General features: G+C 43.3%; 1 protein-coding gene across 8 annotated transcripts in view; it reads right to left on the reverse strand.

Moving 5' to 3' along the window:
• Positions 1-25,091, reverse strand: part of SVOP (SV2 related protein) — an 88,027-nt gene extending 62,936 nt beyond the window's left edge. For 7 of the 8 annotated variants that reach the window (XR_014251855.1, XM_082417495.1, XM_082417500.1 and 4 more), the window contains exons 1-2: positions 22,365-25,091; positions 1,325-1,485 (exon numbers count right to left, since the gene is read on the reverse strand). Coding sequence is in view for 6 of the 8 variants with exons in the window: in XM_082417495.1 (XP_082273621.1) it covers positions 1,325-1,485; positions 22,365-22,399 (196 nt within the window). In the remaining 2 variants the exon portion in view is untranslated. The remainder of the gene's footprint in view (positions 1-1,324; positions 1,486-22,364) is intronic. The other variant, XM_082417498.1, reaches the window with a different exon arrangement.
• Positions 25,092-26,143: the final 1,052 nt, after the last annotated feature.

Raw genomic sequence — 26,143 nt, forward strand, 5'->3', positions numbered from 1 at the left:
TTAGTCCCATGTTACAGAGGAAGACATGAACTTGCCCACTGTTAATGTAGCTGGCACACTGAAGATCTGGGAATTGAGCCCAGATCAGCCTGAGCCTGAAGCCACTGCTTCTAACCTCTGCCTCCCCTCCCTCCCCAGTCATTGCCTCCTTAGATCTGCCAACAACAGGCCTTGGGTTCAAACCATTAATCCTCTCTCCTGTTGGGAATCTCTTTCAGGAATGCATAGAATGTTTTCATCCATCAGCGTCACCAGGTGGTGAGGGGAGACCAGGTGCCCTAGCACTGCTTCAAGTCTCTTGTTTGACCATCTGTATTCAGAGGGAGCACAGGGTCATGGGTAGGAATGTGGGCTCTGAGGTCAGATTTCCTGGGTGTAAATCCAGCTTGGCTAATTTCTAGCTGTGTGACCCTGGGCAAGATACTTAACCTTTCTGTACTTCCATGTCCTCTCCTGGAAAATGGGAAAGATAATCGTAATACTTCCAGTTGGAACTGTTGTGAAGATTAAATGGGTAATATGTGTAAAGTGCTTAGAACAGTGCCTGGCACAGAGTAAATCCTCAGCCTGTGTCTGCTGCTCTAATCACTACTGTCATCTTCACAATCACCATTGCCACCACCATCATTACATTATCATCAGCACCATCATCATCTCTAGCTTCATCATCATCATCATCACCATCATCTCATCATCATCACCATCATCACCACCACCACCTCCACCACCCTCATTATCACCATCACCATCTCATCATCAACATCTTTATCATCTCCATCACCATCACCATCATCATCACCATCACCATCACCATCATCATTACTATCACCATCACCATCATCATCTCATCATCATCATCATTATCATCTCCATCACCATCACCATCATCATTACCATCACCATCATCATTACCATCACCATCACCATCTCATCATCAACATCATTATCATCTCCATCACCATCACCATCATCATTACCATCACCATCATCATTACCATCACCATCACCATCACCATCATCATCTCATCATCATCATCATTATCATCTCTATCACCATCATCATCATCATCATCATTGTGGCTGCCATCCTCAGCCAAGTGTTAGTCAATGTTGTTGACTGTCAGGGATTATGACATAACCTTGCCTGCTGAAGAAAGCCATGTAGGTCCAGCCCCACACTTCCAGTGTCACCCCTGGCCTCCAGGCCCTCCTACCTGCCCCTTCACAAGATCCCTCTGAGCATACCACCTGGAGAGGCAACCCTGGTGCCTCAGAGCCCCTGACTGTAGCCCAGGCCGATGCCCCGACTGCAGGGTCCCCTCACCGTCGGTGGGATTGGCAAACTCCTTAGGCACAGCTGCCCCATCATCCAGTTCGACGGCCTCTAGGCCTGCACGGACCCCTTCAATCTGGACCTCATGCTCTCCCGAAGCCGTGTCGTCCTCTGACCTTGCACTCTCGCCTGTGCGACGGAATTTCACCACCCTAGAGGACAGAGCAAATCTGGTCATGATGGCTAGAACTCCTCCTCAATGGCCTTGCAGTATAGCTGTTGTGTCCAAGACAGGTGACAAGCTTTCTCTCATGGTCTAGAGAGTTGAATGGGTGGAGGAGAGGTGGGGGTGGGCATTTCTGTTGAGTGGGACTGTGGGGAGGGTGACAACTTTAAGGGCTGCCTAGTACAGTTGGATGGGTTGGGCACTGCACAACTCCAGGGGGAGCCCTGTTCACATGGCAAGTTATGTGAATGAGGATATCCTTGCGCTAGACCTAAAAACTGGTTGGAAGTACATGTGTTTCAGAACTTACGTTCCTCTATCTATATCTAATGGAAGTAACAATTTGGTCACCTAAGGGTTACATTATGCCCACCAAAAGTTGCCCACATAGTATTTTTTTTTTAATTTATTTAAAGTGGATGCCAATGTTTTAAAATTAGGAGAATTCACATAAAAATCCAGATTCCTGACGTCTCTTTCAAAAGTAGAATATCTGACCATCTGGGGCACACATTCTAATAAGGGACCAACATGGCTAGACCAGGGCAGTGTATCCCCTGTAGATGGGACACACGATGCACAGGTGACCACAGTCTCGTGTTCTCCAAATAACCTCCAGCCCTGACAGTCTCCTGCCACTTATCTTTACACTTGCTCTGTGTTCCACTCACTTGGCACTTTGTCCCCTTTGTCTGGCCCTGTAGGCATTTGAGTTTGAGACCCCATGGACTCCACTCTCAACACAATACATTCCTTCACACTGTGCTGCTTCTTGTTACTCTGGGAAACGCCTTGACTTCTCTGAGCAGCAACTTCTTAATCTGGGACTCAGAGGCAAAAAATACGTGTCTCCTCCAACTTCCTCACCCCTAAACACAAAACTCCTGCTCTCTGCCAGCCCTGTGGTGGGTTTCAGGGTGACGGCAGTGACAGGAGAGATGAGTCCCTACCCTCCCAGGAGAGAGTCCTATGGAATGAGTAATGCCCGTTTCTCCCAGAGCTTTGAAAAAAGGAGTCTGCGATGACATGGGCATGAAGGGCCGAGGGCTGATGAGGGACCGGAGGGCAAATCTGGGCAACGTTTTTAAAAGGTAAAAATGGACAAATTTCTAAGTAAAAAATATTGCTATCAACATCATCATCATCAATTAATTATTGCATTATTCCATACATTTCACCAAGAATAACTGGTACTCTGGCATAGAAAGGGTAAATCTTCAGATTCCAGAAGCCTGGGGAACACTCCCTGCTTGTGAATTTGGAGAAAAGACAGATGAAATCACGGCAATTTTGTAAATACCTTAAACTCCATTTGATGGCAAGGCTGGGCTTGGAAAGCTCCAGCTGTCAATCTCATCGTGGGTTGGAAATACGCGGCAGAGCGTAGAGCATGGGGTTTGCAGGTGGATCGGCTGGGATTGAAGCTTGGAGCAAACACTCCATCCCATCCACCACCACCACTGCACTCTCCACCACGCCCACCACCGTCTAGCAGCATCTGTGCCTCGTTCTAGGTGTTGCTTTCCATGCACTTGTTCTGCACGACAGCTCTATGAGGTTGGTATTATTATCACCATTTTACAGACAAGAAAACTGAGGCCCCAGAAGTCACAGGACTTACCCCTGGTCACAGAGCTAAAGAGGCATGGAGCCAGGGTTCACTCCCAGGTCTGTCTGATCAAAGCCTTGTGTTTCTGGCCAAAGACAGGATACCATTCAAACCCTTCCATTACTCTCCATTTACTCCATTCCCCCCATCCAAAATCTTTTATTTTGAAATATTTAAAGAATATAAGATTGAATAGATAACAATGAGAGAAATGTCTTTGATTCTGCTGTCCAGCTTAAAGACCAGACACTACTAATAGGTTGAACCACATGAAATTGCCAACTTTTGACCGTAATTCAGTTGAAGCCACCATGTCTCTTTTCCAGTCTCCATCTCTCACATTTTCATTGTTAATACTCTTCCTTGATCAGTGCTCTTTACAGGCATCGTTATTTGACTTCACCCTCACAATAACCCTGAGAGGTGGTGACCATTACCATCCCCACAGCATAAGATATACCTATAGTCACTCTGAGCCTCAGTTTACCTTGCTATAAATTAGGTGTAATAGTTTTGTCATAGGTCGAATTCCTTAGAAGCAGAGCCTAAAATGGGATTCTCTTTTTTTCAACTGTGGTAAAATACACATAACATTAAATTCAACATTGTAACCCTGTTTAAGTGTAGAGTTCTGTGGCATTAAATACATTTACAATATTGTGCAACCATCACCACTGTCCATTTCCAGAACTTTTTCATCTTCCCAAACTGAAACTCTGTACCCACTAAACACTAACTTCCAATCCCCTTTCCCCACCAGCCCCTGGCAAGCACCATTCTACTTTTTGCCTCTATGAATTTGACTACTCTAGGGACCCCACATAAGTGGAATCATACAGTAGTTGTCTTTTCGTGATTGGCTTATTTCACTTAGCATAACATCTTCAAGGTTCATTCATGTTACATGTGTCAGAATTTCCATCCTTTTTAAAGGCTGAATAATGTTCCATTGTATGAAATGTGATCCCACAGGGAGCTCTGGAGTGTGAATTGTACCATGGAGATTGTCCCACCCAGAGGTCTGGGGGCTGGGCTCGAATCAGTCAGTCACTGGTCATGCCACCCCAGGGATGGAAGGCATAACTTCCCAGGTATCCCCAGGTGAAGTGGCTCCCCTCGGTCAAGGGAAACCCTCCAGAGATGACTGCAGCTGTGAGCTGTGAGCACCCATGATTGGCAGCAGCTGGGGGATGATCAATCTGGTAAAGGGAATCTGCGACAGGCACCAAGGGTATCTGCTACAAATAATAGCCCTCCAACCATACAGCTATTTATTGAGCACTTACTAAATGCTAAGAGCTATGCCTTTTCCATTATCTCCTGTTAGTTACCCTGATGATCAACCTATGAATTAGTTAATGTTATTATCCCCATTGTACAGATGAGAAAACAAATGCTCAGAGAGGTTAAGACACTTGCCTGAGGTCACACAGCTTGAAAGAACTGAGGCTTCAGCCTGGATGTCTTTGGTATTAGAGCCCTGGGTCCTAATCACTAAGCATCAGTGCCTCTCGCGGGCATTCACCTGTGTCTGGGGAATGAATGTGAAGCCCGAACTCAGCTGCCCTGTGTGGGTGGGCTTGCCAGACAGTGGATAATGATGTGACCTGGAGCAGGAATCGAAAGGCACAGCTCGATTCCAGCCTGGCTGACAGCTCTTCAGGTTGTCACGTTTGTGCAGGGGTTCTTGAGCTGGATGGAGCCTCAAAATCCCTGTGGGGCTGGTCACAACCCAGAAGTCGCGGCCCCACTCCAAGAGCGTCTGACTCAGAAAGTCTCGGTTGGAGACTGAGATTTTGCATTTCCAGCACGTTCCCAGGCGGTGCTGCTCTGGCTGATCCAGCGACCGAATTAGCGCATCAAGGCAGGCAAACAATTCTGCCCACCCCACCTTCCCCACCCCTAGTGCTGAGGGGCGGAGGCTCCTACTCTGTCGGCTGAGCTGGGGGCCTGCAGCTTACCCTCCTCACCCGAGAGGCCCAGAACCCCCGTGGCACAGGACTCAGACAACATCCCTGCAGTCCAGAGCTGGGGCGTCCTTTGCAGCTGGAAGGCAGGTGTCACCTGGGAGCAAAGGCCAGGAGACAGACTGCCTTAGGCTTAGATATCTGGCATGAAGTTGGAATCTGGGGCTTCATTTAGGCAACACTTTTACAGCAAGAGCACCATTTTATTCAGAGTATGTCTTGGGTTGGCCAAAAAGTTCGTTCGGGTTTTTCCGTGCAATGATGGAAAAACCCGAACGAAGTTTTTGGCCACCCCAAAATTTATTTGGGGGTAGCTTTGGAGGGATGCTGATGGGGATTATGGGGACGCTCTGAAGCCAGTGCCCACAAACTGAGTCTCAAACCCCCCAAACCATACTGATGTGTAGCATTTGCCAATATCTGTGGGGTAAATACTCCCACTGGGACCAATTTTAAGCTCTCAATGGTTAAATAACAGGCTCTGAGATGTTCTGAATATTTAACAATCTGCTCACTAGAGCTGTGAGCAGCCTCCAGCACAACTACTGTAAAAAGTCCTCAAATCACTGTCACAAGCTACAACACAGATGAACCTTGAAACACGATGCTGAGTGAAAGAAGCCAGACACAGAGAGTCACACATGTATGATTCCATTTATGTGAAGCAACTTCATAGAGACAGAAAGCAGATCAGTGGTTGCCAGGGGCTGGGGAAAGAGGGATGGGGAGTGACTGCCTAATGGGTACAGAATTTCCTTTTGGGGTGATGAAAATGTTCTGGAATTAGGTAGAGGTGAAGGTTGTACAACACTGTGAAGGTACGTCCATGTTCACAGCAGCACTATCCACGATAGCCCAAAGGTGAAAACAACCTAGGTGTCCATCAGGGGATGAGTGGACAAGCGAAATACAGTCTATACGTAAAATGGAATATTATTCAGTTTCAAAAAGGAAGGGAAAGGGGAATTCCCTGGCTGCCCAGTGGTTAGGTCTCCATGCTTTCACTGTCAACAGCCCGGGTTCAATCCCTGGTGAGGGAACTGAGATCCCACAAGCTGCACAGCCAAAAAACAAACAAAAAACAAAAACAAAAAAGGAAGGAAATTCTGACACATGCTATAATATGGATGAACCTTGAAGACATTATGCTAAGTGAAATATGCCAGTCCCCAAAAGACAAATACTGCATGATTCCACTTATATAAGATACTTAGAGTAGTCAAATTCAGAGACAGAAAGTAGAATGGTGGTAATCAGGGGCTGGGAGAGGAAGGAATGGGGACTTAGTGTTTAACAGGTACAGAGTTTCAGTTTGGGAAGATGAAAACTTTCCGTAGATGGATGGTAGTGATGGTTGCACAACAACGTGAAGCACTTAATACCACAGAACTGTACTCTTAAAAATGGTTAAGATGGTAAATTTTATCTTATGTGTATTTTGCCATTCCCCCTCCCCCCAAAAGCCCCAAACCCTCAACCCTTAGCACTACCATGGATATTATTACTTCTTAGTGAAATAAGTCTGACAGAGAAAGACAAATACTGTATGTTATCACTTATATGTGGAATCTAAAAGATGAAACGAACTAGTGAATGTAACAAAAAAGAAACAGACCTATGGATATAGAGAACAAACAAGTGGTTACCAGTGGGGAGAGGGAAGGGGGAAGGGACAAGACAGGGTTATGGGATTGAGATATAAACTACTATGTATAAAATAGATAAGCAACAAGGATATATTATACAGCACAGGGAATACAGCCAATATTTTATAATAATATAAATGGAGTCTAATCTTTAAAAGTTGTGAATCACTATGTTGTACACCTGAAACCAACATAATATTGTAAATCAACTATACCTCAATAAAAAATTTTATGTATATATCCACATGTATTTTGTAATTTTTATATATAAATAATTACATATGTATATAATTATATATTTGTATATAGTTATAAATTTATATATAATATTTATACATTATTTTATATATTTATAGATCAATATATAAATTAATGTTTCTAAATATATTTGTAAATATAAATAAATATGTATTTAAATATAATACATGTGGATGTATATATTACTACATAGATATTCCTGCACATTGTGAGAAAAGCTGCAAATAAAACGAACCTGATGCAGTGAGAGGCTAGCGGGGGCGGAGGGGGACATTTCAACTCTGCAAGCCACCAAGGGGTGGTGCGAAGTGGGTTCCAGGGAGGGAACAACAAAGGAGTAGGACACCCTGTCCCCAGGAAGCAACCTCCCAAATCAAAAACATAAACAGTCCCCCAAAGTATTTGTAGAAGATAGAATGTCGAGAATTATTAAGCGCGGTAAGGAAATGAACATTTATGTGCATTATCAATGCCTTTTCAGGGGTGAGGGGAAGGCCCATGGCTCGCCCTTGACTCTGCAGGTAACGTCACAGAAGGAGATGGCTATGTGGCCTGACACTCTCCCTCTCATCACATCCTCTCCTCCAGGACCGTCCAAGGCTCTGTGCTTCCTTCTGTGACTAATAGCGACGACTGCAACCTTTTGGGAAGGTAATCTGTGTTATCTTTCAAATTTTTCAGTGCTTTGAGCTCCCACCCAGAATGCGTTCTGCTGGCAGTTCACTGTGGGGACAGGCACAGCAGGCAACGATTTACCCTACAAATAACGGCAGATGTGGATTGCTAGCTCGCGTGTGTCAAGTCTAGTGTTTGCACTGTGCGTCACCTATCTTATTTATTCCCACTTTCATTGTCCCCTTTTTACAGATGAGAACACTCAAGCACAGAGGGGCTGACAGCTTGCCCAAGGTCACACAGTAAGTGTCTAGGCTTCGGCAAAGCCATCGGATTTCAGTGTCCCTGCTCCCAGCCACTCGGCTGTATTCTCTTCTGGTGCTAGCACACTCTTTGCAGCTTTGCTGCGGTGATACCAAACCAGAAACAATCTTCAGGAAAGGAGTAATTAGATAGATGATGGCACATCCACTAAAGAAAATGTTAAAAAAATTTTTTATTTATATGGATCTGTACCACATTAGCCGAAGGTGGAAACCACTTAAGTGGTCATCAGTGGATGAATGGAGAAACAAAGTGTGGTCTATCCATACAATGGAATATTATTCAGTCTTAAAAAGGATGGAAATTCTGACCCCTGCTACAACATGGATGCACTCTGAAGACAAAGTGCTAAATGAAAGAAGCCCAACACGAAACGACAATTATTCTGAGTCCACCTATCTGAGAGGGCCTAGAAGAGTCAAATTCACGGAGAGAGGAAGTACAACAGTGGTCACCAGCTGATGGGGGGTGGTGCGGAGGGGACTGGGGAGTTAGTGTTTAACGGGTACAGAGTTTCAGCTGCGAAAGATAAGAAAATTCTGGAGATGGATGGCGGGAAAGGTAACACAACATTATGAATGTAATTCATACCGCTAACTGTACAATTTAAATTGTTGAAATGGTAAATTTTATTGTGTATATTTTAACCCAATAAACACACACACACACACACACACACACACACACAATAAACACACACACATGTTGGTTGCAAGAACCAGCAGGAAAAGATTGCTGGGGCTCATTTTTTTTTTTTTTGGCTGCACCACGCAGCTTGCGGGATCTTAGTTCCCCAGCCGGGTATCAAACCCGGGCTCCCGGCAGTGAGAGCGCTGAGTCCTAATCACTGGACCACCGGGGAATTCCTGCTGGGGCTCCTTATTAAATGTGCTAGACTATGGTCCCGTGATCTAGGTCCTCAGTACTAAGACTTAAGTGTGGTCTCGAACTAGAGGCCCCAGCCTCCCCTAGGGATGTGGTAGAAATGCTGAGTGTCGGGCCCTGACCCAGATCTACTGAATCAGCATCTGCATTTTAACCAGGTCCCTAGGGAATTTGTGTGCATGTTCAAGTGGGCTCAAGAATATTTTTGCTTCTACAGTCGAACATTCTGGAAGGATACTTAAGAAGCCTAAGACTGGTTGCTTCTGGGAAGGAGGATTGGATGGGAATGGGGAGTTTTAAGGGAAAGAAATTTTTTTTTAACTTTACATTTTGGATCCCGCTGCAATATGTAAATTTTTTAACCTGCACATCTATTAGTTAAATAATCAATATAAATCACAATAGTGACTATTCACAGAGCTCTTGTTGATCTTGTAACATCAGCTAAGCACGTTACAGACTCGTTCGGCTGTGAAATGGGATGAGGACAGGCTTGCAGGACCTCCGTGAAGATTAACTGAGATTGATGAACGGGAAACTGAGGAGCATGGTGTCAATATTGGCTTTCCTCTAACCCAGCTTGGTTCAAGTCACCTTTCTGCCTTGAGCGTGGAGTACACTGACCTTTGTGAAATTCGACTTTGAGAAAATGGCTTAGCTCCCTGGAGTTTTAAACCAGGATGTGTTCACATTCCTTCTCTGGCAATTCACTAGAAGCCAGGGCCCTTTACTTGTTTTAAGACGAAAGTAAAGAGAGACCTCTGACATTAAATTATACTCAGAAAGCCAGACTACATTTTGAATCGGCTGGGTTCCTGAAAGCAGTTATCAGCTCCATGAGCCAAGATTTCCCAAGGGAAAAAAAAAAAGTAATATGACAGAAAAAGAAAATAGCAGTGGCATATGTTAAATAGATGAGGGCTTCGAAACAAGCTGGCTCATTTCTTGGCATTTGTTGTGTATATATAGCATATAATTTACCAAAATAGCAGGGAACATTTGTTTTACATAATTTTGCTATCGAAAGAAGATAAGAGCTTGAGGAAATAGCTGTCAACCCAAAGATCTCACTTGTACCATCATGTAAGTCACCCCAGTACCTTAAATTAGGGTCTGAGACTTGATGAGGGTAAAGATTTGATTTCTTTTCATCTCAGCTTCTGGATATTTATCCCGAGTTCGTGAATCTATCAGACTGAAAAGGAAGCTTATACCTAAGTGTGACTATTACAGGGTAGCATTTAATGTCTGAAGAGAGGGGGATTGTCATAGAAAGACGAGCCCAACTCTGCAAACAGACTCATTTGGGTGTGAATCCCCTGCCCACCCCATTCAGTAGCTATGAGGTTAGGTTGCTTTACTTCTCTGGGTCTCAGTTTCCTGCTGGTAGAAGGGAGATGGTAATTCCTATCTCACAGGGTTGCCATGGAGACTAAAGGAGTTAACAGAACATCTCAAAGAGCCTGGCACCATCATCCTTCAGTACTTTAATAAGTTTATTGAGTGCTGACTATGTGCTGAAGGCTGGGATACAATAGGAGATAAAATACACCTGCCCTCCTGAAGTAGATGCCCTAGCTGGGAAGACGGTTAATGTACTAGTAAACAAGAAATCATTATACATTTGCAAATGAATGAATCTTGAGAGGGAAACAGACAGGGTGCCAAGATAAAGAATGATTGGAGGGAAGAGTACTCAGGATAGACTTCCCTGAGGTCTGAGGACCAGGAGAGTCCCACACAGACAGGGGAGGAGGAGAGAGAACAGCCAGTGCAAAGACCCAGAGGTAGGACCAAGGAGTAGAGGTCAGAGAAAACAGGCTGAATTATACAGAGCTCTGGAGACCACAGGGAGGATTTTTCACGTTATCCTAAGACCAATGGGATGCCACTGAAAGGTTTCAAGTAGGGGTGACACAGTGGAAGATGATCAGAGTTGATGTAGGGAAGATCATTCAGGCACATTTTTCTACAAGAGGAGGAACAGACTGGGGAGACTGTTTTAAAATATAGGTTATTAAAAAAAATTTTTGTCACACTTATATTTATTTATTTATTGGCCCCACAGCATGTGGGATCTTAGTTCCCTGACCAGTGATCGAACCCACGCCCCCTGCATTGGAAGGGCACAGTTTTAACCACTGCAGCACCAGGGAAGTCCCTAAAATATAGGTTTTATTATTATTTAGGTGTGGCAAGGCAAACAGATCAGGAGACAACTGCCTTTGAAAAGATTAGACTCTGTTATACTCACAGATTCCAAGAAGAGGGGGTACACCACACCTGGGGAGCCAAATGGGAAAGCACCAGGGTCAATAATGAGGCAAGAGTGAGGGGAAAATGTGGGCAAGAGTCTTTATTGTGGTTTCCATAGGAAGGAACAGGTGAGGCAGGGTCACCAGGCTGAGGATTGGCTAGTCTGAGTAATTTCTCCAGGCTCTGAACATAGGGACTGTCTCCAGTTGTCTGGTATTTGGCTCTGGAGTGATTAGGGCAGGTGGATTAATGGCTCTGGATTGCTTGGTTGGCACACAGAAAGTACACTGGCAGGTGAGTTATTTACTGATTAACCCTGGAAGGGGAGTGCCCTCCAGGATCTTTGAGGCCCTAAGATGTCAAAACATCAGAATATAGAAAATAAAAAGCATGATTAACACACAAAGATGGGCAGAGAAAGCAGGGAGACTGTGTGGTCAGCTGAGTGAGAAGTGATGGTGGCTTGGACCAGGGGGTACAGCAGGGTGGGTGGGCAGTGGGGTGCTGAAGCTTTTATTATTCATCCTCCCCACCCCGACCCCCCACTCTTCCAATCAGTAGAGGAAAACAGCCACACAGGGAGGCCCATCTGCAAAGCTAACCAGCAAAGGGCCAAGTTATAACAAATGTCCTCATGTTTGGGGAACTCAGTCAACAAAACTGACCACCAGCACCCCTCAGCTCCATCCCAGGTACTCAGCTACAGCACGCTGGGACCTCTTTGGAATCGGAAACCTACTGACAGATGGGGTTAGCTGCTGTGGACCTGGAGCAGCAGAAACTGCCAGGGTCACCGGCAAATGGACTTGCTTTGTCTCCTTCAGGATAAGACCTGGGGACTCGCTCATCTGTCTGATTTGGTTAGAGTCTTCTCAGGGGCTGAACCTCTGTCTTCCAATATTTGAACTTCTGGTATGTGAAAGAAGGTGTGTGTTCAAGTTGGACCCTGAGGATAGAGCTTGAACTGCTGGATAGAAAGAGGGAAACAGATTTCAACTCAATATAAGGAGGCTTCTCAGGGAGAGAAGTCCAGAGATGAAAAAGGCTGCTTTAGATGGTAGTGGGCTCCCCTTCACGAAAGGTGGTCTAGGAAAGGCAGGTGTCCACGTGTATGGACTCAGGAGTAATGATGTTTAATACGTAACAGTCAGCATGCCAAGGGCAAGCCTAAATGCTATATATACTTATATACAGTAAATATACAGATAGCATATATATCTGTTTTTTGAGTTTTTGTGGCATTATATTTAGTCATCTTGGCTGGTTTAATCACATTGTTGTTGTTTATTGTTTGGCCGCCGCTCCATGGCATGTGGGACCTCAGTTCCCCAACCAGGGATCGAACCCACGCCACCTCCATTGGAAGCATAGAGTCATAACCACTGGACCGCCAGGGAAGTCCCTAGCATATGTATATCGTATATAATCTCTTCAGCAACCCTAGGAGGGAGGTGTTATTAATATCCCCAGTTTATAGACAAGTAAACTGAGGTTCTGGTCCAAGTCCCCTAGAGTGTATATAGTATCCTAGGTTCCTGGCCTGAGTAGCTTCAGAACCCATGATCTTAACCAGTAGCAGATGCTTCTCGGAGGACAAGAGTACCCCCTAGGGAACCAATTACAATGCCGATTCCTGGCCATTCTCCAGACCTAAAGCTTTTGTATCTCTGCAGAGCAGGGCCCAGGAATCTGAATTTTAATAAGATGCTGATGGTGGCCACAGATGTTTAGAAGCCACTACTCGGATCCCCTCTTGCGTGGAATTGAGAATATGAGGTATAAGGGGTTGGAGTGATGACTTTTAAGGTCCTTTCCGTTCCTGAATGTCTAGACGTCTATAATTAATGGAAACTATAGTTCTCCGTGGATTTTATTTTTTTGGATTTTCCTGCCACGCCCCATTGACCTGAATAGCATTGAGCTTGTTCCCTGGATAATGGACCAATAGCTTATATTCTAGACAAAAGGCAATGAACACAAATAAATAATAGTTAAGGGCTTCCCTGGTGGCGCAGTGGTTAAGAATCTGCCTGCCAATGCAGCGGACACGGGTTCGAGCCCTGGTCTGGGAAGATCCCACATGCCGCGGAGCGACTAGGCCCGTGAGCCACAACTACTGAGCCTGCACATCTGGAGCCTGTGCTCCGCAACGGGAGAGGCCGCGACAGTGAGAGGCCTGCACACCATGATGAAGAATGGCCCCCGCTCGCCGCAACTGGAGAAAGCCCTCGCACAGAAACGAAGACCTAACACAGCCAAAAATAAATAAATAAAAATTTATATATATATAAAAAAAATAGTTAAAATTTGTTAAGCCCTCACCATGTGCTGGGAGCTCCACTAAGTATTTTATGAGCCTTATGCCCTGTGAGGTGGACGCTATTACTATACCCACTTTACAGATGATGAAACTGAGGCCCGGAGAAGAAAAGTAACTTGCCCAAGGTTACCTTCCAAGTCAGCAGGAAAGTCAGAATTCAAATCCAGGTCTACTTGAGCAGAGAGCCCACACACTTAACCATTCTGTGATGTGGCCTCAGTGGGGGGATGGGTAACTTCTAACTGGGGGAACTGAAAGCCTGGGGGACAACTTTCCAGGCAGTTTGTCTTTGCAACTTATTTATTCACTCCTTCATTCAACAAGCAGTGGTTCTCAATGGGGCAGCCATTCAGTCTCCCAGGTGATACCGGCAATGTCTGGAGACAGTTTTGATTGTCACAACTTGGAGGGGCAGCTGGTGGTTGTGACATCCTGTGGGTAGAGGCCAGGGTTGCTGCTAAACATCCTATAATGTCTAGGACAGGCCCTCATGACAAAGTGTCATCTGGTCTAAAATGTGAATAGTGTCGAGGTTAAAAACTCCATGTTTAAGAAAGAGATGCTCTTAATAATGACACCAGAATAATCAACATAAGCCAGATGGTACCAGGCACATCCATCTAGAGAGCTTAGGATCACAGTCTTTTAAAGCCAAAAATGGGGACTTCCCTGGTGGTCCAGTGGGTAAGACTCCACGCTCCCAATGCAGGGGGCCCGGGTTTGATCCCTGGTCGGGGAACTAGATCCTGCATGCATGCCACAACTAAGAAGTCCGCATGCCTCAACGAAGATCCCGTGTGCTACAACTAAGACCAGGCGCAGCCAAAATAAAATAAAATAAATAAATTTTTTTTAAAAAGCCAAAAATGCCCTTGAAGGTGGCCCAGGCACCCTCTTATGTCTCAGGGAAGTTAAATGAATTGCCCAAGATCACATGATGATTCACATTCAGATCTGTTATTCTTTTAGACAGCCCAGAGAAGAGCTTGGCTGGGCTGTAAAGCCACTGTCAGGGTCAGTAGGCCCTCGAACAACCCTCTCTAAAGCCTAAGACCACCTAAGCAATGGCCTCTTTGCAAGGAGATTTTCTTTCTTTGGCCTCCAGACTGTTCCTCTTAAGTCACTGAAACACATATTCCCTAGAGGTGAAGCTGGCTGGCATGTGTTTGAAACGATGAGGTGTGAGCAGCTTTGAGCCTGAGAGTTGTTTTTTATTTTTTTTTTAATTGAAGTATAGTTGATTTACAATGTTGTGTTAGTTTCTGGTGTACAGCAAAGTGATTCAGTTATACATATATATACATATTCTTTTTCATATTTTTTCCATTACAGTTTACTACAGGACATTGAATATAGTTCCCTGTGCTATACAGTAGGACCTTGTTTATCTATTTCATATACAGTAGTGTGTATCTGCTAATCCCAAACTCCTAATTTACGCCTCCCCCACTCCCTTTCCCCTTTGGTAACCGTAAGTTTGTTTTCTATGTCTCTGAGTCTGTTTTTGTTTTGCAAATAAGTTCATTTCTATCATATTTTAGATTCCACATATAAGTGATATTATATGGTATTTGTCTTTCTCCTTCTGACTTACTTCGCTTAGTATGATAATCTCTAGGTCCATCCACCTTGCTGCAAATGGCATTATTTCATTCCTTTTTAATGCCTGAGTAATATTCCAATTTGTATATATACACCACATCTTCTTTATCCATTCATCTATCGATGGACACTTAAGTTGTTTCCATGTCTTGGCTACTGTAAATAGTGCTGCTATGAACACTGGGGTGCATGTATCTTTTCGAATTATGTTTTTCTCTGGGTATACGCCCAGGAGTGGGATTGCAGGATCATATGGTAACTCTATTTTTAGTTTTTTAAGGAACCTCCATACTGTTCTCCATAGTGGCTGCACCAATGTATATTCCTACCAACAATGTAGGAGGGTTCCCTTTTCTCCACACCCTCTCCAGCATTTGTTATTTGGAGACTTTTTGATGATGGCCATTCTGACCGTGTGAAGTGATACCTCACTGTAGTTTTTTTGTTTTGTTCTAAGAAACTTAGTATTATCTTTATTTTTATTTATTTATTTATTTTGCTGCTCGGCACGTGGGATCTTAGTTCCCCGACTAGGGATCGAACCCACACCCCCTGTATTGGAAGCTCGGAGTCTTAACCACTGGACTGCCAGGGAAATCCCCTCATTGTAGTTTTGATTTGCATTTCTCTACTAATTAGCAATGCTGAGCATCTTTTCATGTGCCTATTGGCCATCTGTATGTCTTCTTTGGAGGAATGCCTGTTTAGGTCTTCTGCCCATTTTTCAATTGGGTTGTTTGGTTTTTTGTTACTGAGTTGTATGGAGCTTGAGGTTTTAAAAGCCTGTGGTGGGTTAACCTTGAGGATTCCTAGGCTATTACAATAACTCCCTACTTTTTGCCTGAGGTGGGTGACAGTGAAACTCCATCTCTCCTCCTTGGCCAGGAATCCTTTCCTTTTGCCCCGATGAGCCTCAGGGGGATGGGAGCCAACATGAAGTCCCACGTGGGCCTTAGCCGCCTCCTCTGCTCCTGTCTCTGTACACCAGTCTCCTCATTTAGAGCAAACAAAATATGCTTCCAGTTCCTTCTCTAGAACCAAGAATGAATCCTTATGGGCACAAAGAACATGTAATCAGTAAGTCAAACTGCATTCTCTCAACCTCCCTGATTTAATGGAAAGGGATGGGGAAGCAGAATGGCAAATAGGATGAAACAAGGCTATGTGTGATCTTTCCATGGGGACTCAGTGCTTTAGCTGCTAAAACTTAATAATGGTGGCCCCCACTGTCAAGGAGAATGATTACGATGATGGACAGATTTTTCTGATTTTTTCATTCATACAGTTCTTATTTAATCCTTTGGCCTGGTCTATACTGAAATCCAGTATCAGATGGTATCTAGGCAATGCCCCACGTTCTTGGGATACATTAGACCCCCGCCGTGTGTGAAGCTTTCATACTAGTAAGTAAAGACAGACACTAAACAATAAGTAAGCAAATTACATGGTATGTTAGTAGGTGATAAGTGCTATAAAAAAAGAAAAAGCTGAACACGGTCTGGAAGATGGGGGAAACGGGCTGCAATTTTGTTCAAATATGGTAAAATACACATAAGATAACATTTATCATTTTAACCATTTTTTTAAAGAGTACAGTTCAGTGGTATTAACTATATTCACAATGTTGTACAACAATTACCACTGTCCATCCACAGAACTCTTTTCCTCTTGTAAAACTGAAACTCTGTACCCACTACATAGATCCCCCTGCTCTACTCCCCCAGCCTCTGGCAACTGCCATTCTACTTTATGTCTCTATGAATTTGATTACTTTAGGAACCTCATATAGTGGAATCATACACCAGTTGTCCTTTGGTGTCTGGCTTATTTCACTGAGCATAACGTCCTCCAGGTTTATCCACGTTGTAGCACGTGTCAGCATTTCCTTCCTTTTTAAGACTAAACACTATTCCACTGTACGGATAGACCACATTTGTTTATCCACCCATCCATGAAGGGACACTTGGGTTGCTTCCACCTTTTGGCTATTGCAAATAATGCTGCTATGACATTGGCTGTACAAATATCTCCTCAGTACTCTGCTTTCAATTCTTTTGTGGCTATATACCCAGAAGTGGAATTGCTGGGTCATATGGTAATTCTATTTTTAATTTTTTGAGGAACCACCGTACTGTTTTCCATGGAGGCTGTACCATTTGTGACTCTCACCAACAGTCAGTGTGTAAGAATTCCAATTTCTCCACATCCTCACCAACACTTGTTATTTTTATTTATTTTTGGTAGTTGCCATCCTAATGGCTGTGAGAGAGGGCTGCAAATTTTAAGGAGGTGGTCTGGGTAGGCTTTGGTGAGATGGTGGCATTTGAGACTTGACAAAGGTGAAGCAGATACTTTGCAGAAGAGCTTTCTAGGCAGAGAGAACAGTGGGTCCTGGGGCAGAAGCCTATCTGGTGTGTTTGAGGCAAAACAATGAGACGGAATGGCTGCATGAGGGGGTGGGAGAGTAGAAGAGACAAGGTCAGATGGGAGCCCTGGAGGGTTTTGAACAGAGGAAGGATGTGACCTGACTTTTAAAGAATCCCTCTGGCTGCTGTGTTGAGAATGGGCCGTAGGGAGACAAGGGAAGGGGCAGGAAGACCAGCAAGATGACCACTGGAATCAACCCAGGTGAGAGATGATGGGGACTTGAACCAAGGACTAGCAGTAGAGGTGCAGAGAAGTGGCAGGAGTTTAAATGTATTTATTATTTATTTATGGCTGTGTTGGGTCTTCGTTTCTGTGCGAGGGCTTTCTCTAGTTGCGGCAAGCGGGGGCCACTCTTCATCGCGATGCGCGGGCCTCTCACTATCGCGGCCTCTCTTATTGCGGAGCAGAGGCTCCAGACGCGCAGGCTCAGTAGTTGTGGCTCACGGGCCTAGTTGCTCCGCGGCATGTGGGATCTTCCCAAACCAGGGCTCGAACCCGTGTCCCCTGCATTGGCAGGCAGATTCCCAACCACTGCACCACCAGGGAAGCCCTGGTAGGAGTTTAGATGTAGATTAAAGGCAGGACCAATAGACTCTCCCGATGGATTGAAGTGAAATATGAGGGAAAGAGGGGTCAAAATTGACTCCAAATGGGATGGACAGAGTTACCATCAACTGGTATGGGTGAGGCTGAAAGAGGAGCAGAGTGCAGGAAAGATCAGGTGTTCCAGTTTGGGCATGTGCTTCCATTAGCTAGCATTAGGACATTTCTTAGTATTCTGATAAGGAGACCGTGGCTTCTAGGTACTTTGCTACCTGAACAAGCTGGAGGATAAGGGAAACAAGTCCAGAGCCAGGAAGACAAATAACACCAGCACCACTGGTTAAGCCCTTACATAGAGCCAGCCACTGTACTGGGAGCTTCCCAGTGGGGACCTCCCTCATTCTCACAACAGCCCTGCCATGCAGATACCGCCATTATCCCAACTTTACCCATGAGCACCCAACCTTGGGGAGATGAAGTCATTCGTCCAAGGCCACCCAGATGGTAAGTGGCAGAGCCAGGGTTTGAACCCAGATCTGCCTGACTCAAGAGTCCACACTTTTACCCCTGCTGCTGCTGAAGCCCAGGAGATGTCAGAAGGTTCATGGAGGTGATGGACTTAAGCTCAATCTTGAAAGACGGGGTTGGTAAGAAAGGAGAGAGAGTGGATTGAGCAAACACAGGATGAAGTTCCAATTTCTTGTCCTTACTACAGGGCCCTGTGTGGCCGGGTGCCTGCCATCCTCTGCATTCTTCCCTCACGCCACTTGCTCATGAAGCTCCACTGGCCTGATTTTGAGCTTTCCCCCCACACAATTCCCTCTATTTGAAATGCTCCATCCTATCTCTTTTTCTGGCTGACTCCTACACATGTCTGGGGGTTCAGCTCCAATGTCACTTCCTCAAGGAAGCCTTCTCTGACCCTCCCCTCAGCCATCTAGAACTACTCTTGATGCATCATGCACTTGTCCTTTGTAGCCCTTAAAACAATTCTCATAATTATTGTGCAATTGTGTGTTCAACATCCGCTTCTCCCATCGAACCAGTGCTGTCCAATAGAACCTTCTGCAGTTCCGGAAATATTTTGGACCCATGCTGTCACAGTGCAACTACAGCAGCCACTAACCACATGTAGCTACTGAGCACTTGAAACGTGGCTAATGCAACTAAGGAACGGATTTTTCAAACATCACTTATTTTACTTATAAGTCAAATTTTATATTGTGTATTATACATGAAAATTATTTCACATACTAATTACATAATTTAAATTTAAATAGCCACATGTGGCTAGTGGCTACTGTATTGGACATTGAAGCTCTAGACTGTGAGCTCCTTGAGGGCAAAGACCATGTATCTTATTTGGTTGTAGAATCCCTTGACCTAGGATGGTACCCAGGAAAATCACTGAATGAATGAATGAATGAAAGAATGAATCAATCAATCAATCAATGTAGTCTGCATAACTTGCTTTCAAGAAATCATCCTAGGGCTTCCCTGGTGGCAGAGTGGTTGAGAATCTGCCTGCTAATGCAGGGGACATGGGTTCGAGCCCTGGTCTGGGAGGATCCCACATGCCGCGGAGCAACTAGGCCCGTGTGCCACGACTACTGAGCCTGCGCTCTAGAGCCTGTGCTCCGCAACAAGAGAGGCCGCCATAGTGAGAGGCCCGCGCACCGCGATGAAGAGTGGCCCCCGCTTGCCACAACTAGAGAAAGCCCTTGCACAGAAACGAAGACCCAACACAGCCAAAACTAACTAACTAACTAAATAAATAAATAAAAATTAAAAAAAAAAAAGAAATCATCCTAGAAAGGAGAGACCCAGGAAAATCTGACTTGCATAAGATCTCACAATAAGGCAGAACTAGATATAAAATCTCAGCTTTCTGAATCTCCTGTACATGGTGCTGTGCTTGAGTGGACAGCAGGTGAAAGGCAGAGGTTGTTTGTGGTCTCAAATGACCCGTCCTAGAGCCGTGTGAAGGTGCCTCTAAGTGCAGGAAAGGACTATTTCTTAGACACCCTCATCCCTCTTCCCCCTCCCCTGACCCTGTAAACTACCTAGCAGCTTATAATCTATTAACACTTGGCCTCCTGTGGGACTGAGCCTGTTCCAAGGTCCACCCTTGCCCACCTTCTACAAGGCACTCTGATTTTTTAAAAACCCATATTGCTCTCAGGCAGTCTGTTGCCAGCAATCTGTGAATAATATATATAGGGTGTGGTTTAAAAAACACCTATGTCGTGATGTGTAACCCACTCAGATTCACATGGCTGTTCCTTTCCTTTTATTCTTTTTTATAAATGGAGGTTAACATATTTCAGGGCTAATTTTGACATCATTCAAATGTACTTTGGGGTTTGCAGATTACATTTTGGGGGAGTCAAGCATAACGAGTCTACAGATTTTGTTTTTATAAATTCTTTTTCAGATGTCATAATAATAATAGTTAATATGTGTGACTTCTTTGTATCTGCCAGGCATTAGCACACATTATCTCATTTGATCTTCCCCATAACCCTCTGAATCAAGTACTATTATGATTCCCATTTTATGGCTAAGGAAACTGAGTCTCAGAAAGGTTAAGTCACTTGCTCGAAGTCACACAGCCAGGAAGTGGCACAGTCGGGATTGGAAGCCAAGTCTGTCTTCTCAAGAGTCAGTGCTCTTAACCAGCACACAATTTGGCCTCTCTAATAGATATTATATGTATTTATGTGTATAAAGATCAGAAAAATAATCAAGAAACTTAACACTGGGGTTTGGGAAGAGAGAGACTTTTTTTGTGTGTGCTTCTTTTTGAACTTTATTTTCCCTAGTATATATTATATTAGTATATTATATTATATATTAGTATAAAAACTAAATTAATTTAAAGCTTAAGTAAAAACCTCTTATTAATTTTACTTTTTTAAATTAAGGAAGGAATTGTCATTCTAGTGTCATGTCTATATATTAGATTAAATATACATGAATCTTTGAGTAATTTGCAAAGTTCACATGCTCTGACAGCATTTGAAAATTTATCCCAGTAAAACTGCAGTTCCAATATGTATTCTTATTCTGAGTACCAAATTTCATATTTTAGTTTCTGAATTATTTTTTATTTAGAGATAATAGGTTCATTTTTAAACATGATATTTATTTTCAATGAATGTGGTATGTTTTCCTTGAGATATCTGCACTCACATATGTACATTTTTATGTATTCATAGATCGGCTTTGGATATTATAACTGAGTGTCCTTTAGCATTTGTGAAATAATGCTGTGTTACATAAGATATGCTATTTGAGGATCAATTAATAAAAGCTTAAAAGTAAAAATTTAATTAATTAAAAATTTTAACGAAAATTAATTTTAAACTGAGAAGCAGACACTACAATACCCTTCAGTACTTATAGCTTCAGAGAGCTGTATCAGTCACGCTAAAAGTCACTTGGGAGAATTCCTCAGTGGCTTAGAGAGAAAAATACATTTAAGTCAAGAAAATACACACATACTAACAACAATGTATCCTTTCCAACAATTCCAAATGGTGTCTAGTTTTACCATCCAAATGGCTAGTGCTTCTAAAAATTAAAACAAAACCCCCATTAATGTTCTTTTTAATGCCCCATCTCACACTCTTGGAATTTGCTTAACAAATCACCATCAGTTTGTGGTAGGAGAAATTTGTAAGCCCCTTTACAAGCTCCCTGTACTTGCCACTGCTTGACTGTATTCCCCCAAGATTTACAGAGCAAATTTGGCATCCCTGAAAAATTCCAATCCTCTAAGCAGTGTATTCCTGAGTTCCCAAGGATCGCCGTTGACAGTGAGTCTCACTCTAGCTAGCTGTTACAAAAGCCGTTCATTCAGAAGAAGGCAAGAGGTTTCAGCAACGATGCACAGCCCTCTCCTTCACACACCTCATAAACAACAAGACTCTGCTGAAGCCTCCTCTCTAGGAAGGAATCCCAGCTTTTTAGAAACCAGTTTGCAACATCAGTATCATTCCCTTCTAAAAGACCTTGCAGGAAAATTAGGAATTTCACAGCACAGGAGAAGGACTGGAAAGGACCCATGTCATTGCATGGACTCATCAATTCAGTCCGCATTTCAAAACAGCAGCTAATGCTTTCTTAAAACACAGACCTCAAAATCCCTTTAGGATTGAGAGCCATTATAAGGGAAAACATAACACGGGTAGGTCCCCATAAGATTCCGACGGATCTGAAAAATCGAACTGAGTCAGAGATACAGATGCTGAGCTGATGGGGTAGGAAAATGGCTTGTCTCCTCCAGGCCTAATTCTCTCCTCTGAAACAGTTCCCTTTAAATTCAGGAAGCCACGCTGAGACGCCCCTCTGCAGGTTTTCCTTTTTTAAAGGAAAACCTGTCTGCCTCTCACTCGCCCCCAGGATACTCACGGCAGCTGCCTTAGCTGGAATAAGTCCTCCTCCATGTCCGCGCTGCGCCAGGACGAGCCCTTTTCATGGCCCTTACATGGTGGTGGTGGATGACGAGGGCTCGGGGGCTTCAGCACTAGGGCTCTGGACCGCGCCGCTTCCTCCCTCGGTGGCAGCTGTTCCGGGGAGGGAGACGCCAGGGACCAGCCCAAGAGACAAAGCCGCCGCCGCCAGGATACCGCGGCGAGAGTGGGCGGAGAGGAGGAGGTGGAGGGCGGAGCTAGCTGTGCAGGGAGAGGGGGCGGGGAGAGCCCTTCAGGTTAGCGGAATTTACAGGCTGTCTGTGGCTGGTGGTGTTTTACTGGGATGCCTGTGGGGCACACCAGCCTGTGAAATGGCTGTCTAGGTACCAATGAGCACTCTTTGCTTGACGACGCCTCTCTAAATGTTTATTTGTAGAGATTCATTAAGGTTGTTACTGGTATAATATTCTTGCAACCCAGGCTGCTATAACAAATGCAGAGAATGAAAAAATTTCATACGTACTCATGCATTGAAGCATTGTTTATTGAGCACCGACTGTGTGCCAGGCACTGTAAGAGTCACCGGGCATATGACAGAGAACAGGTTAGAAATGACATTGTCATCACAGAGCTGAGGTCTTTTATTTTATTTTACATATTTATTTATTTTGGCTGCGCCGGGTCTTAGTTGCAGCATACGGGCTTCTTAGTTGTGGCATGCGGACTCTTAGTTGCGGCATGCATGCGATATCTACTTCCTTGACCAGGGATGGAATCCAGGCCCCCAGCATTGGAAGCACGGAGTCTTACCCACTGGACCACCAGGGAAGTCCCACAGAGCTGAGGTCTTGTGAAATGAATCAAGAAAAAAAAATGTATGTTGAGTAGGAGAAAGCTACTCATTCATTCATTCAACAAGCATTAGTGAGTGATTTCTACAGTTCTGGGGAATCAAAGATTAATAAAACCAAATCCCTGCCTTCAAAATCCTCTTCATCTTGTTTAATGGCTTTCCCATCCCCCTTCCACTAGAATGTCTGCCCCCCACCTTTAGCATTTAAGCTCCATAAAGGTTTGTTGATGTACCCCAAGGGCCTGGAACAATAAAATTTATTTATGGACACTGAAATTGGAATTTTATATTCCTAGCTACACTCAACCCCAGGGCTTTGCATTTTGAGTACTCAATAAATGATTGGTAAACTGAAAACAAACATCTTTCATTCAAGTGAGGAGATTCAGTATCTATTTTAAGCCATAGAGAGTAGGGATAATAATTTATATCAGGGTTGGCAGGTTGGAGGTCTATTGGTAAAGGATCCAACTCACCCTGGTTTGCTCAGGACTTGAGTTATAGCACTGAACGTTCCATGTCCTGGAAAGTGCTGGGCCCCAAGCAAACCTTGACAGTTGGTTACTCAACTCCATACAACCGTAAGCCAGATCCAACAAAGAGATGCCTAAAAGGTTTTGAATACTTTTAAGTGCAAGATTTCAAACTATACAACTCTTAGATAAAACTATAAGACTCACAGGAATAAGTCTTTATGACTTTGAATTAGGCAGTGGTTTCATAGACATGACATCAAAAAGCATAAGGGACAAAAGAAAAAACAAAAAACAGATATATTGGACCATATCCAAGTTAAATGCTTTTATGCTGCAAATGATACCATTGAGAAAGTGAAAAGACAACCCACCAAATGAGAGAAATATTTGAAAATCATATAACTAATAAGAGATTTACATTCAAAATATGTAAAGAACTCTTACAACTCAGTAAAAGACAAATAAACCAATTTAAACGTGGGCAAAGGATATGAACAGACATTTCTTCAAAGAAGATATATAAATAGCCCATATGCCCTTGAAAAGAAAAAGTGTAACAACACCGCAATCAAGATACAGAATGTTTCCATCACCCCAAAAGTTCATCTCCGGCTCCAGACAACCACTAAGCTGCTTTTATTACTATAGATTAATTTGCATTTTCTAGAATTTATATAAACAGAAGCATAAAGTACATATTCTTTTGTGTCTCATCTTCTTTCACTCAGCATGGCTTTGAGATTCATAAGTGTTACTGTGTTGTTTTAGTAGTGCATTCTTACTTATCACTGAGTAATATTCTATTGTATGGATATGCTACATTTTATTTACCTATTCATCAATTAATGACCATTTTGGATTTTCCAAATTTGGAGTTATTATGAATGAAGTAGCTGTGAACATTCATGTACAAGTCTTTGTGTAGATTTACATTTTCATTTCTCTTGGATAAATAAATACGGAAGAGTGAAATGGCTGGGTCATTGAGGTAAGATTACGTTTATCTTTATAGGAAACTGCCAGCTTTCCAAAGTGTATGTATTATTTTACATTCCCATCAGTGATGTATGAGAATTCCAGTTGCTCCAAATCCTCACTAACACACAGTATTGATAGTTTCTTTAACTGTCACCATTCTAATAGGTGTATAGTGGTATGGCATTGTGGTGTTAATTTTTGTTTCTCTCATGACAAATTATGTTGACCGTATTTTCATGTGCCTATTGGTCACTTATATCTCTTTTTTGTGCAGTGTCTGTCCAAATATCTTGACAGTTTGGGGGGAATTGTGTGTCTTCTTACTAAATTGTATGAGTTCTTTACACGTTATGGACACAGGTCTTTGTTAGATATATGTATTATAAATTTTTCTGAAATTTGTGGCATACGTTTTCATTTTCTTAATAGTATCTTTCAAAGAGGAAAAATTTAAATTTTGATAAGATTGAGGTTATCAGATTGTTTTTCTTTTATGATTTGTGCTTTTTGTGACGTAAGAAATCTTTGTTTACCCCAAGGTTGCAAAGATTTTTCTCCTATGAAAAAACTCCTCCGAGAGTTTTATCGTTTTCGCTTTTACACTTAGGTCTATGATCCATTTCCAGTAAATTTGTGTGTTTCATAACATTCGTTCACAATAGTATGCCCTCTATATTTTTAGGCGTCCTTCCCTTTCTCTAGATCTCTATGGGTTATTTGGCCACTGAGGAATAGTGTATCTTGCAAAAAGGTTTGAGCAGGAAGACAGGAGACAGGGCTTGCATTCAAGCATTGTGACCTTAGACCGGTCTCTCCACTTGTATGTGGCTCAGTGTTCTCATCTGTAAAAGTGGTACTGATCACACATTACCCTGCCTGCTGTCCAAGAGTGTGGTGAGAATGGAAGGAGATGCTACAGATGCCAGTGCTTAGAACTGGTCCAGTTCCAGAGAACATGTGGGGTGCTGTAACTCTCATCATTTCCAAATGATCTCTATTCCTCTGTCTCAGTGTTCTACCAAGTATAGAGTGTTTACTTCTGAGTGTAATGGAGATGACTTTAGGAGATACATGGGATAAACATTTAGCCTACTTAAATGATCAAATACAGATACTCATTTTTATGTATATTAGAAAAATATGGTTTTTTCCAAATGTGAAAACAATCTAAAAACAAAAGAAATTTAAAAATATTTATGTGATATAGATTTAAAAAACAAAACTAAACTAATTAAACAAATTGGGAGATTAGGATGGACATATATACACTACCATGTGTAAAATAGATACCTGCTATAAAGCACAGGAAGCTCAGCTCGGTGCTCTGTGGTGACCCAGAAGGGTGGGATGGGGGCGGTGGGAGGGAGGTCCAAGAGGGAGGGGATATATGTATACATATAGCTGATTTACTTCATTGTACAGCAGAAACTAACACAACATTGTAAAGCAATTATACTCCAATAAAAAAAT

This window comes from Balaenoptera physalus (genome assembly GCF_965194825.1).
Source record: "Balaenoptera physalus genome assembly, chromosome: 12".
NCBI classification, from domain to species: Eukaryota; Metazoa; Chordata; class Mammalia; order Artiodactyla; family Balaenopteridae; genus Balaenoptera; species Balaenoptera physalus.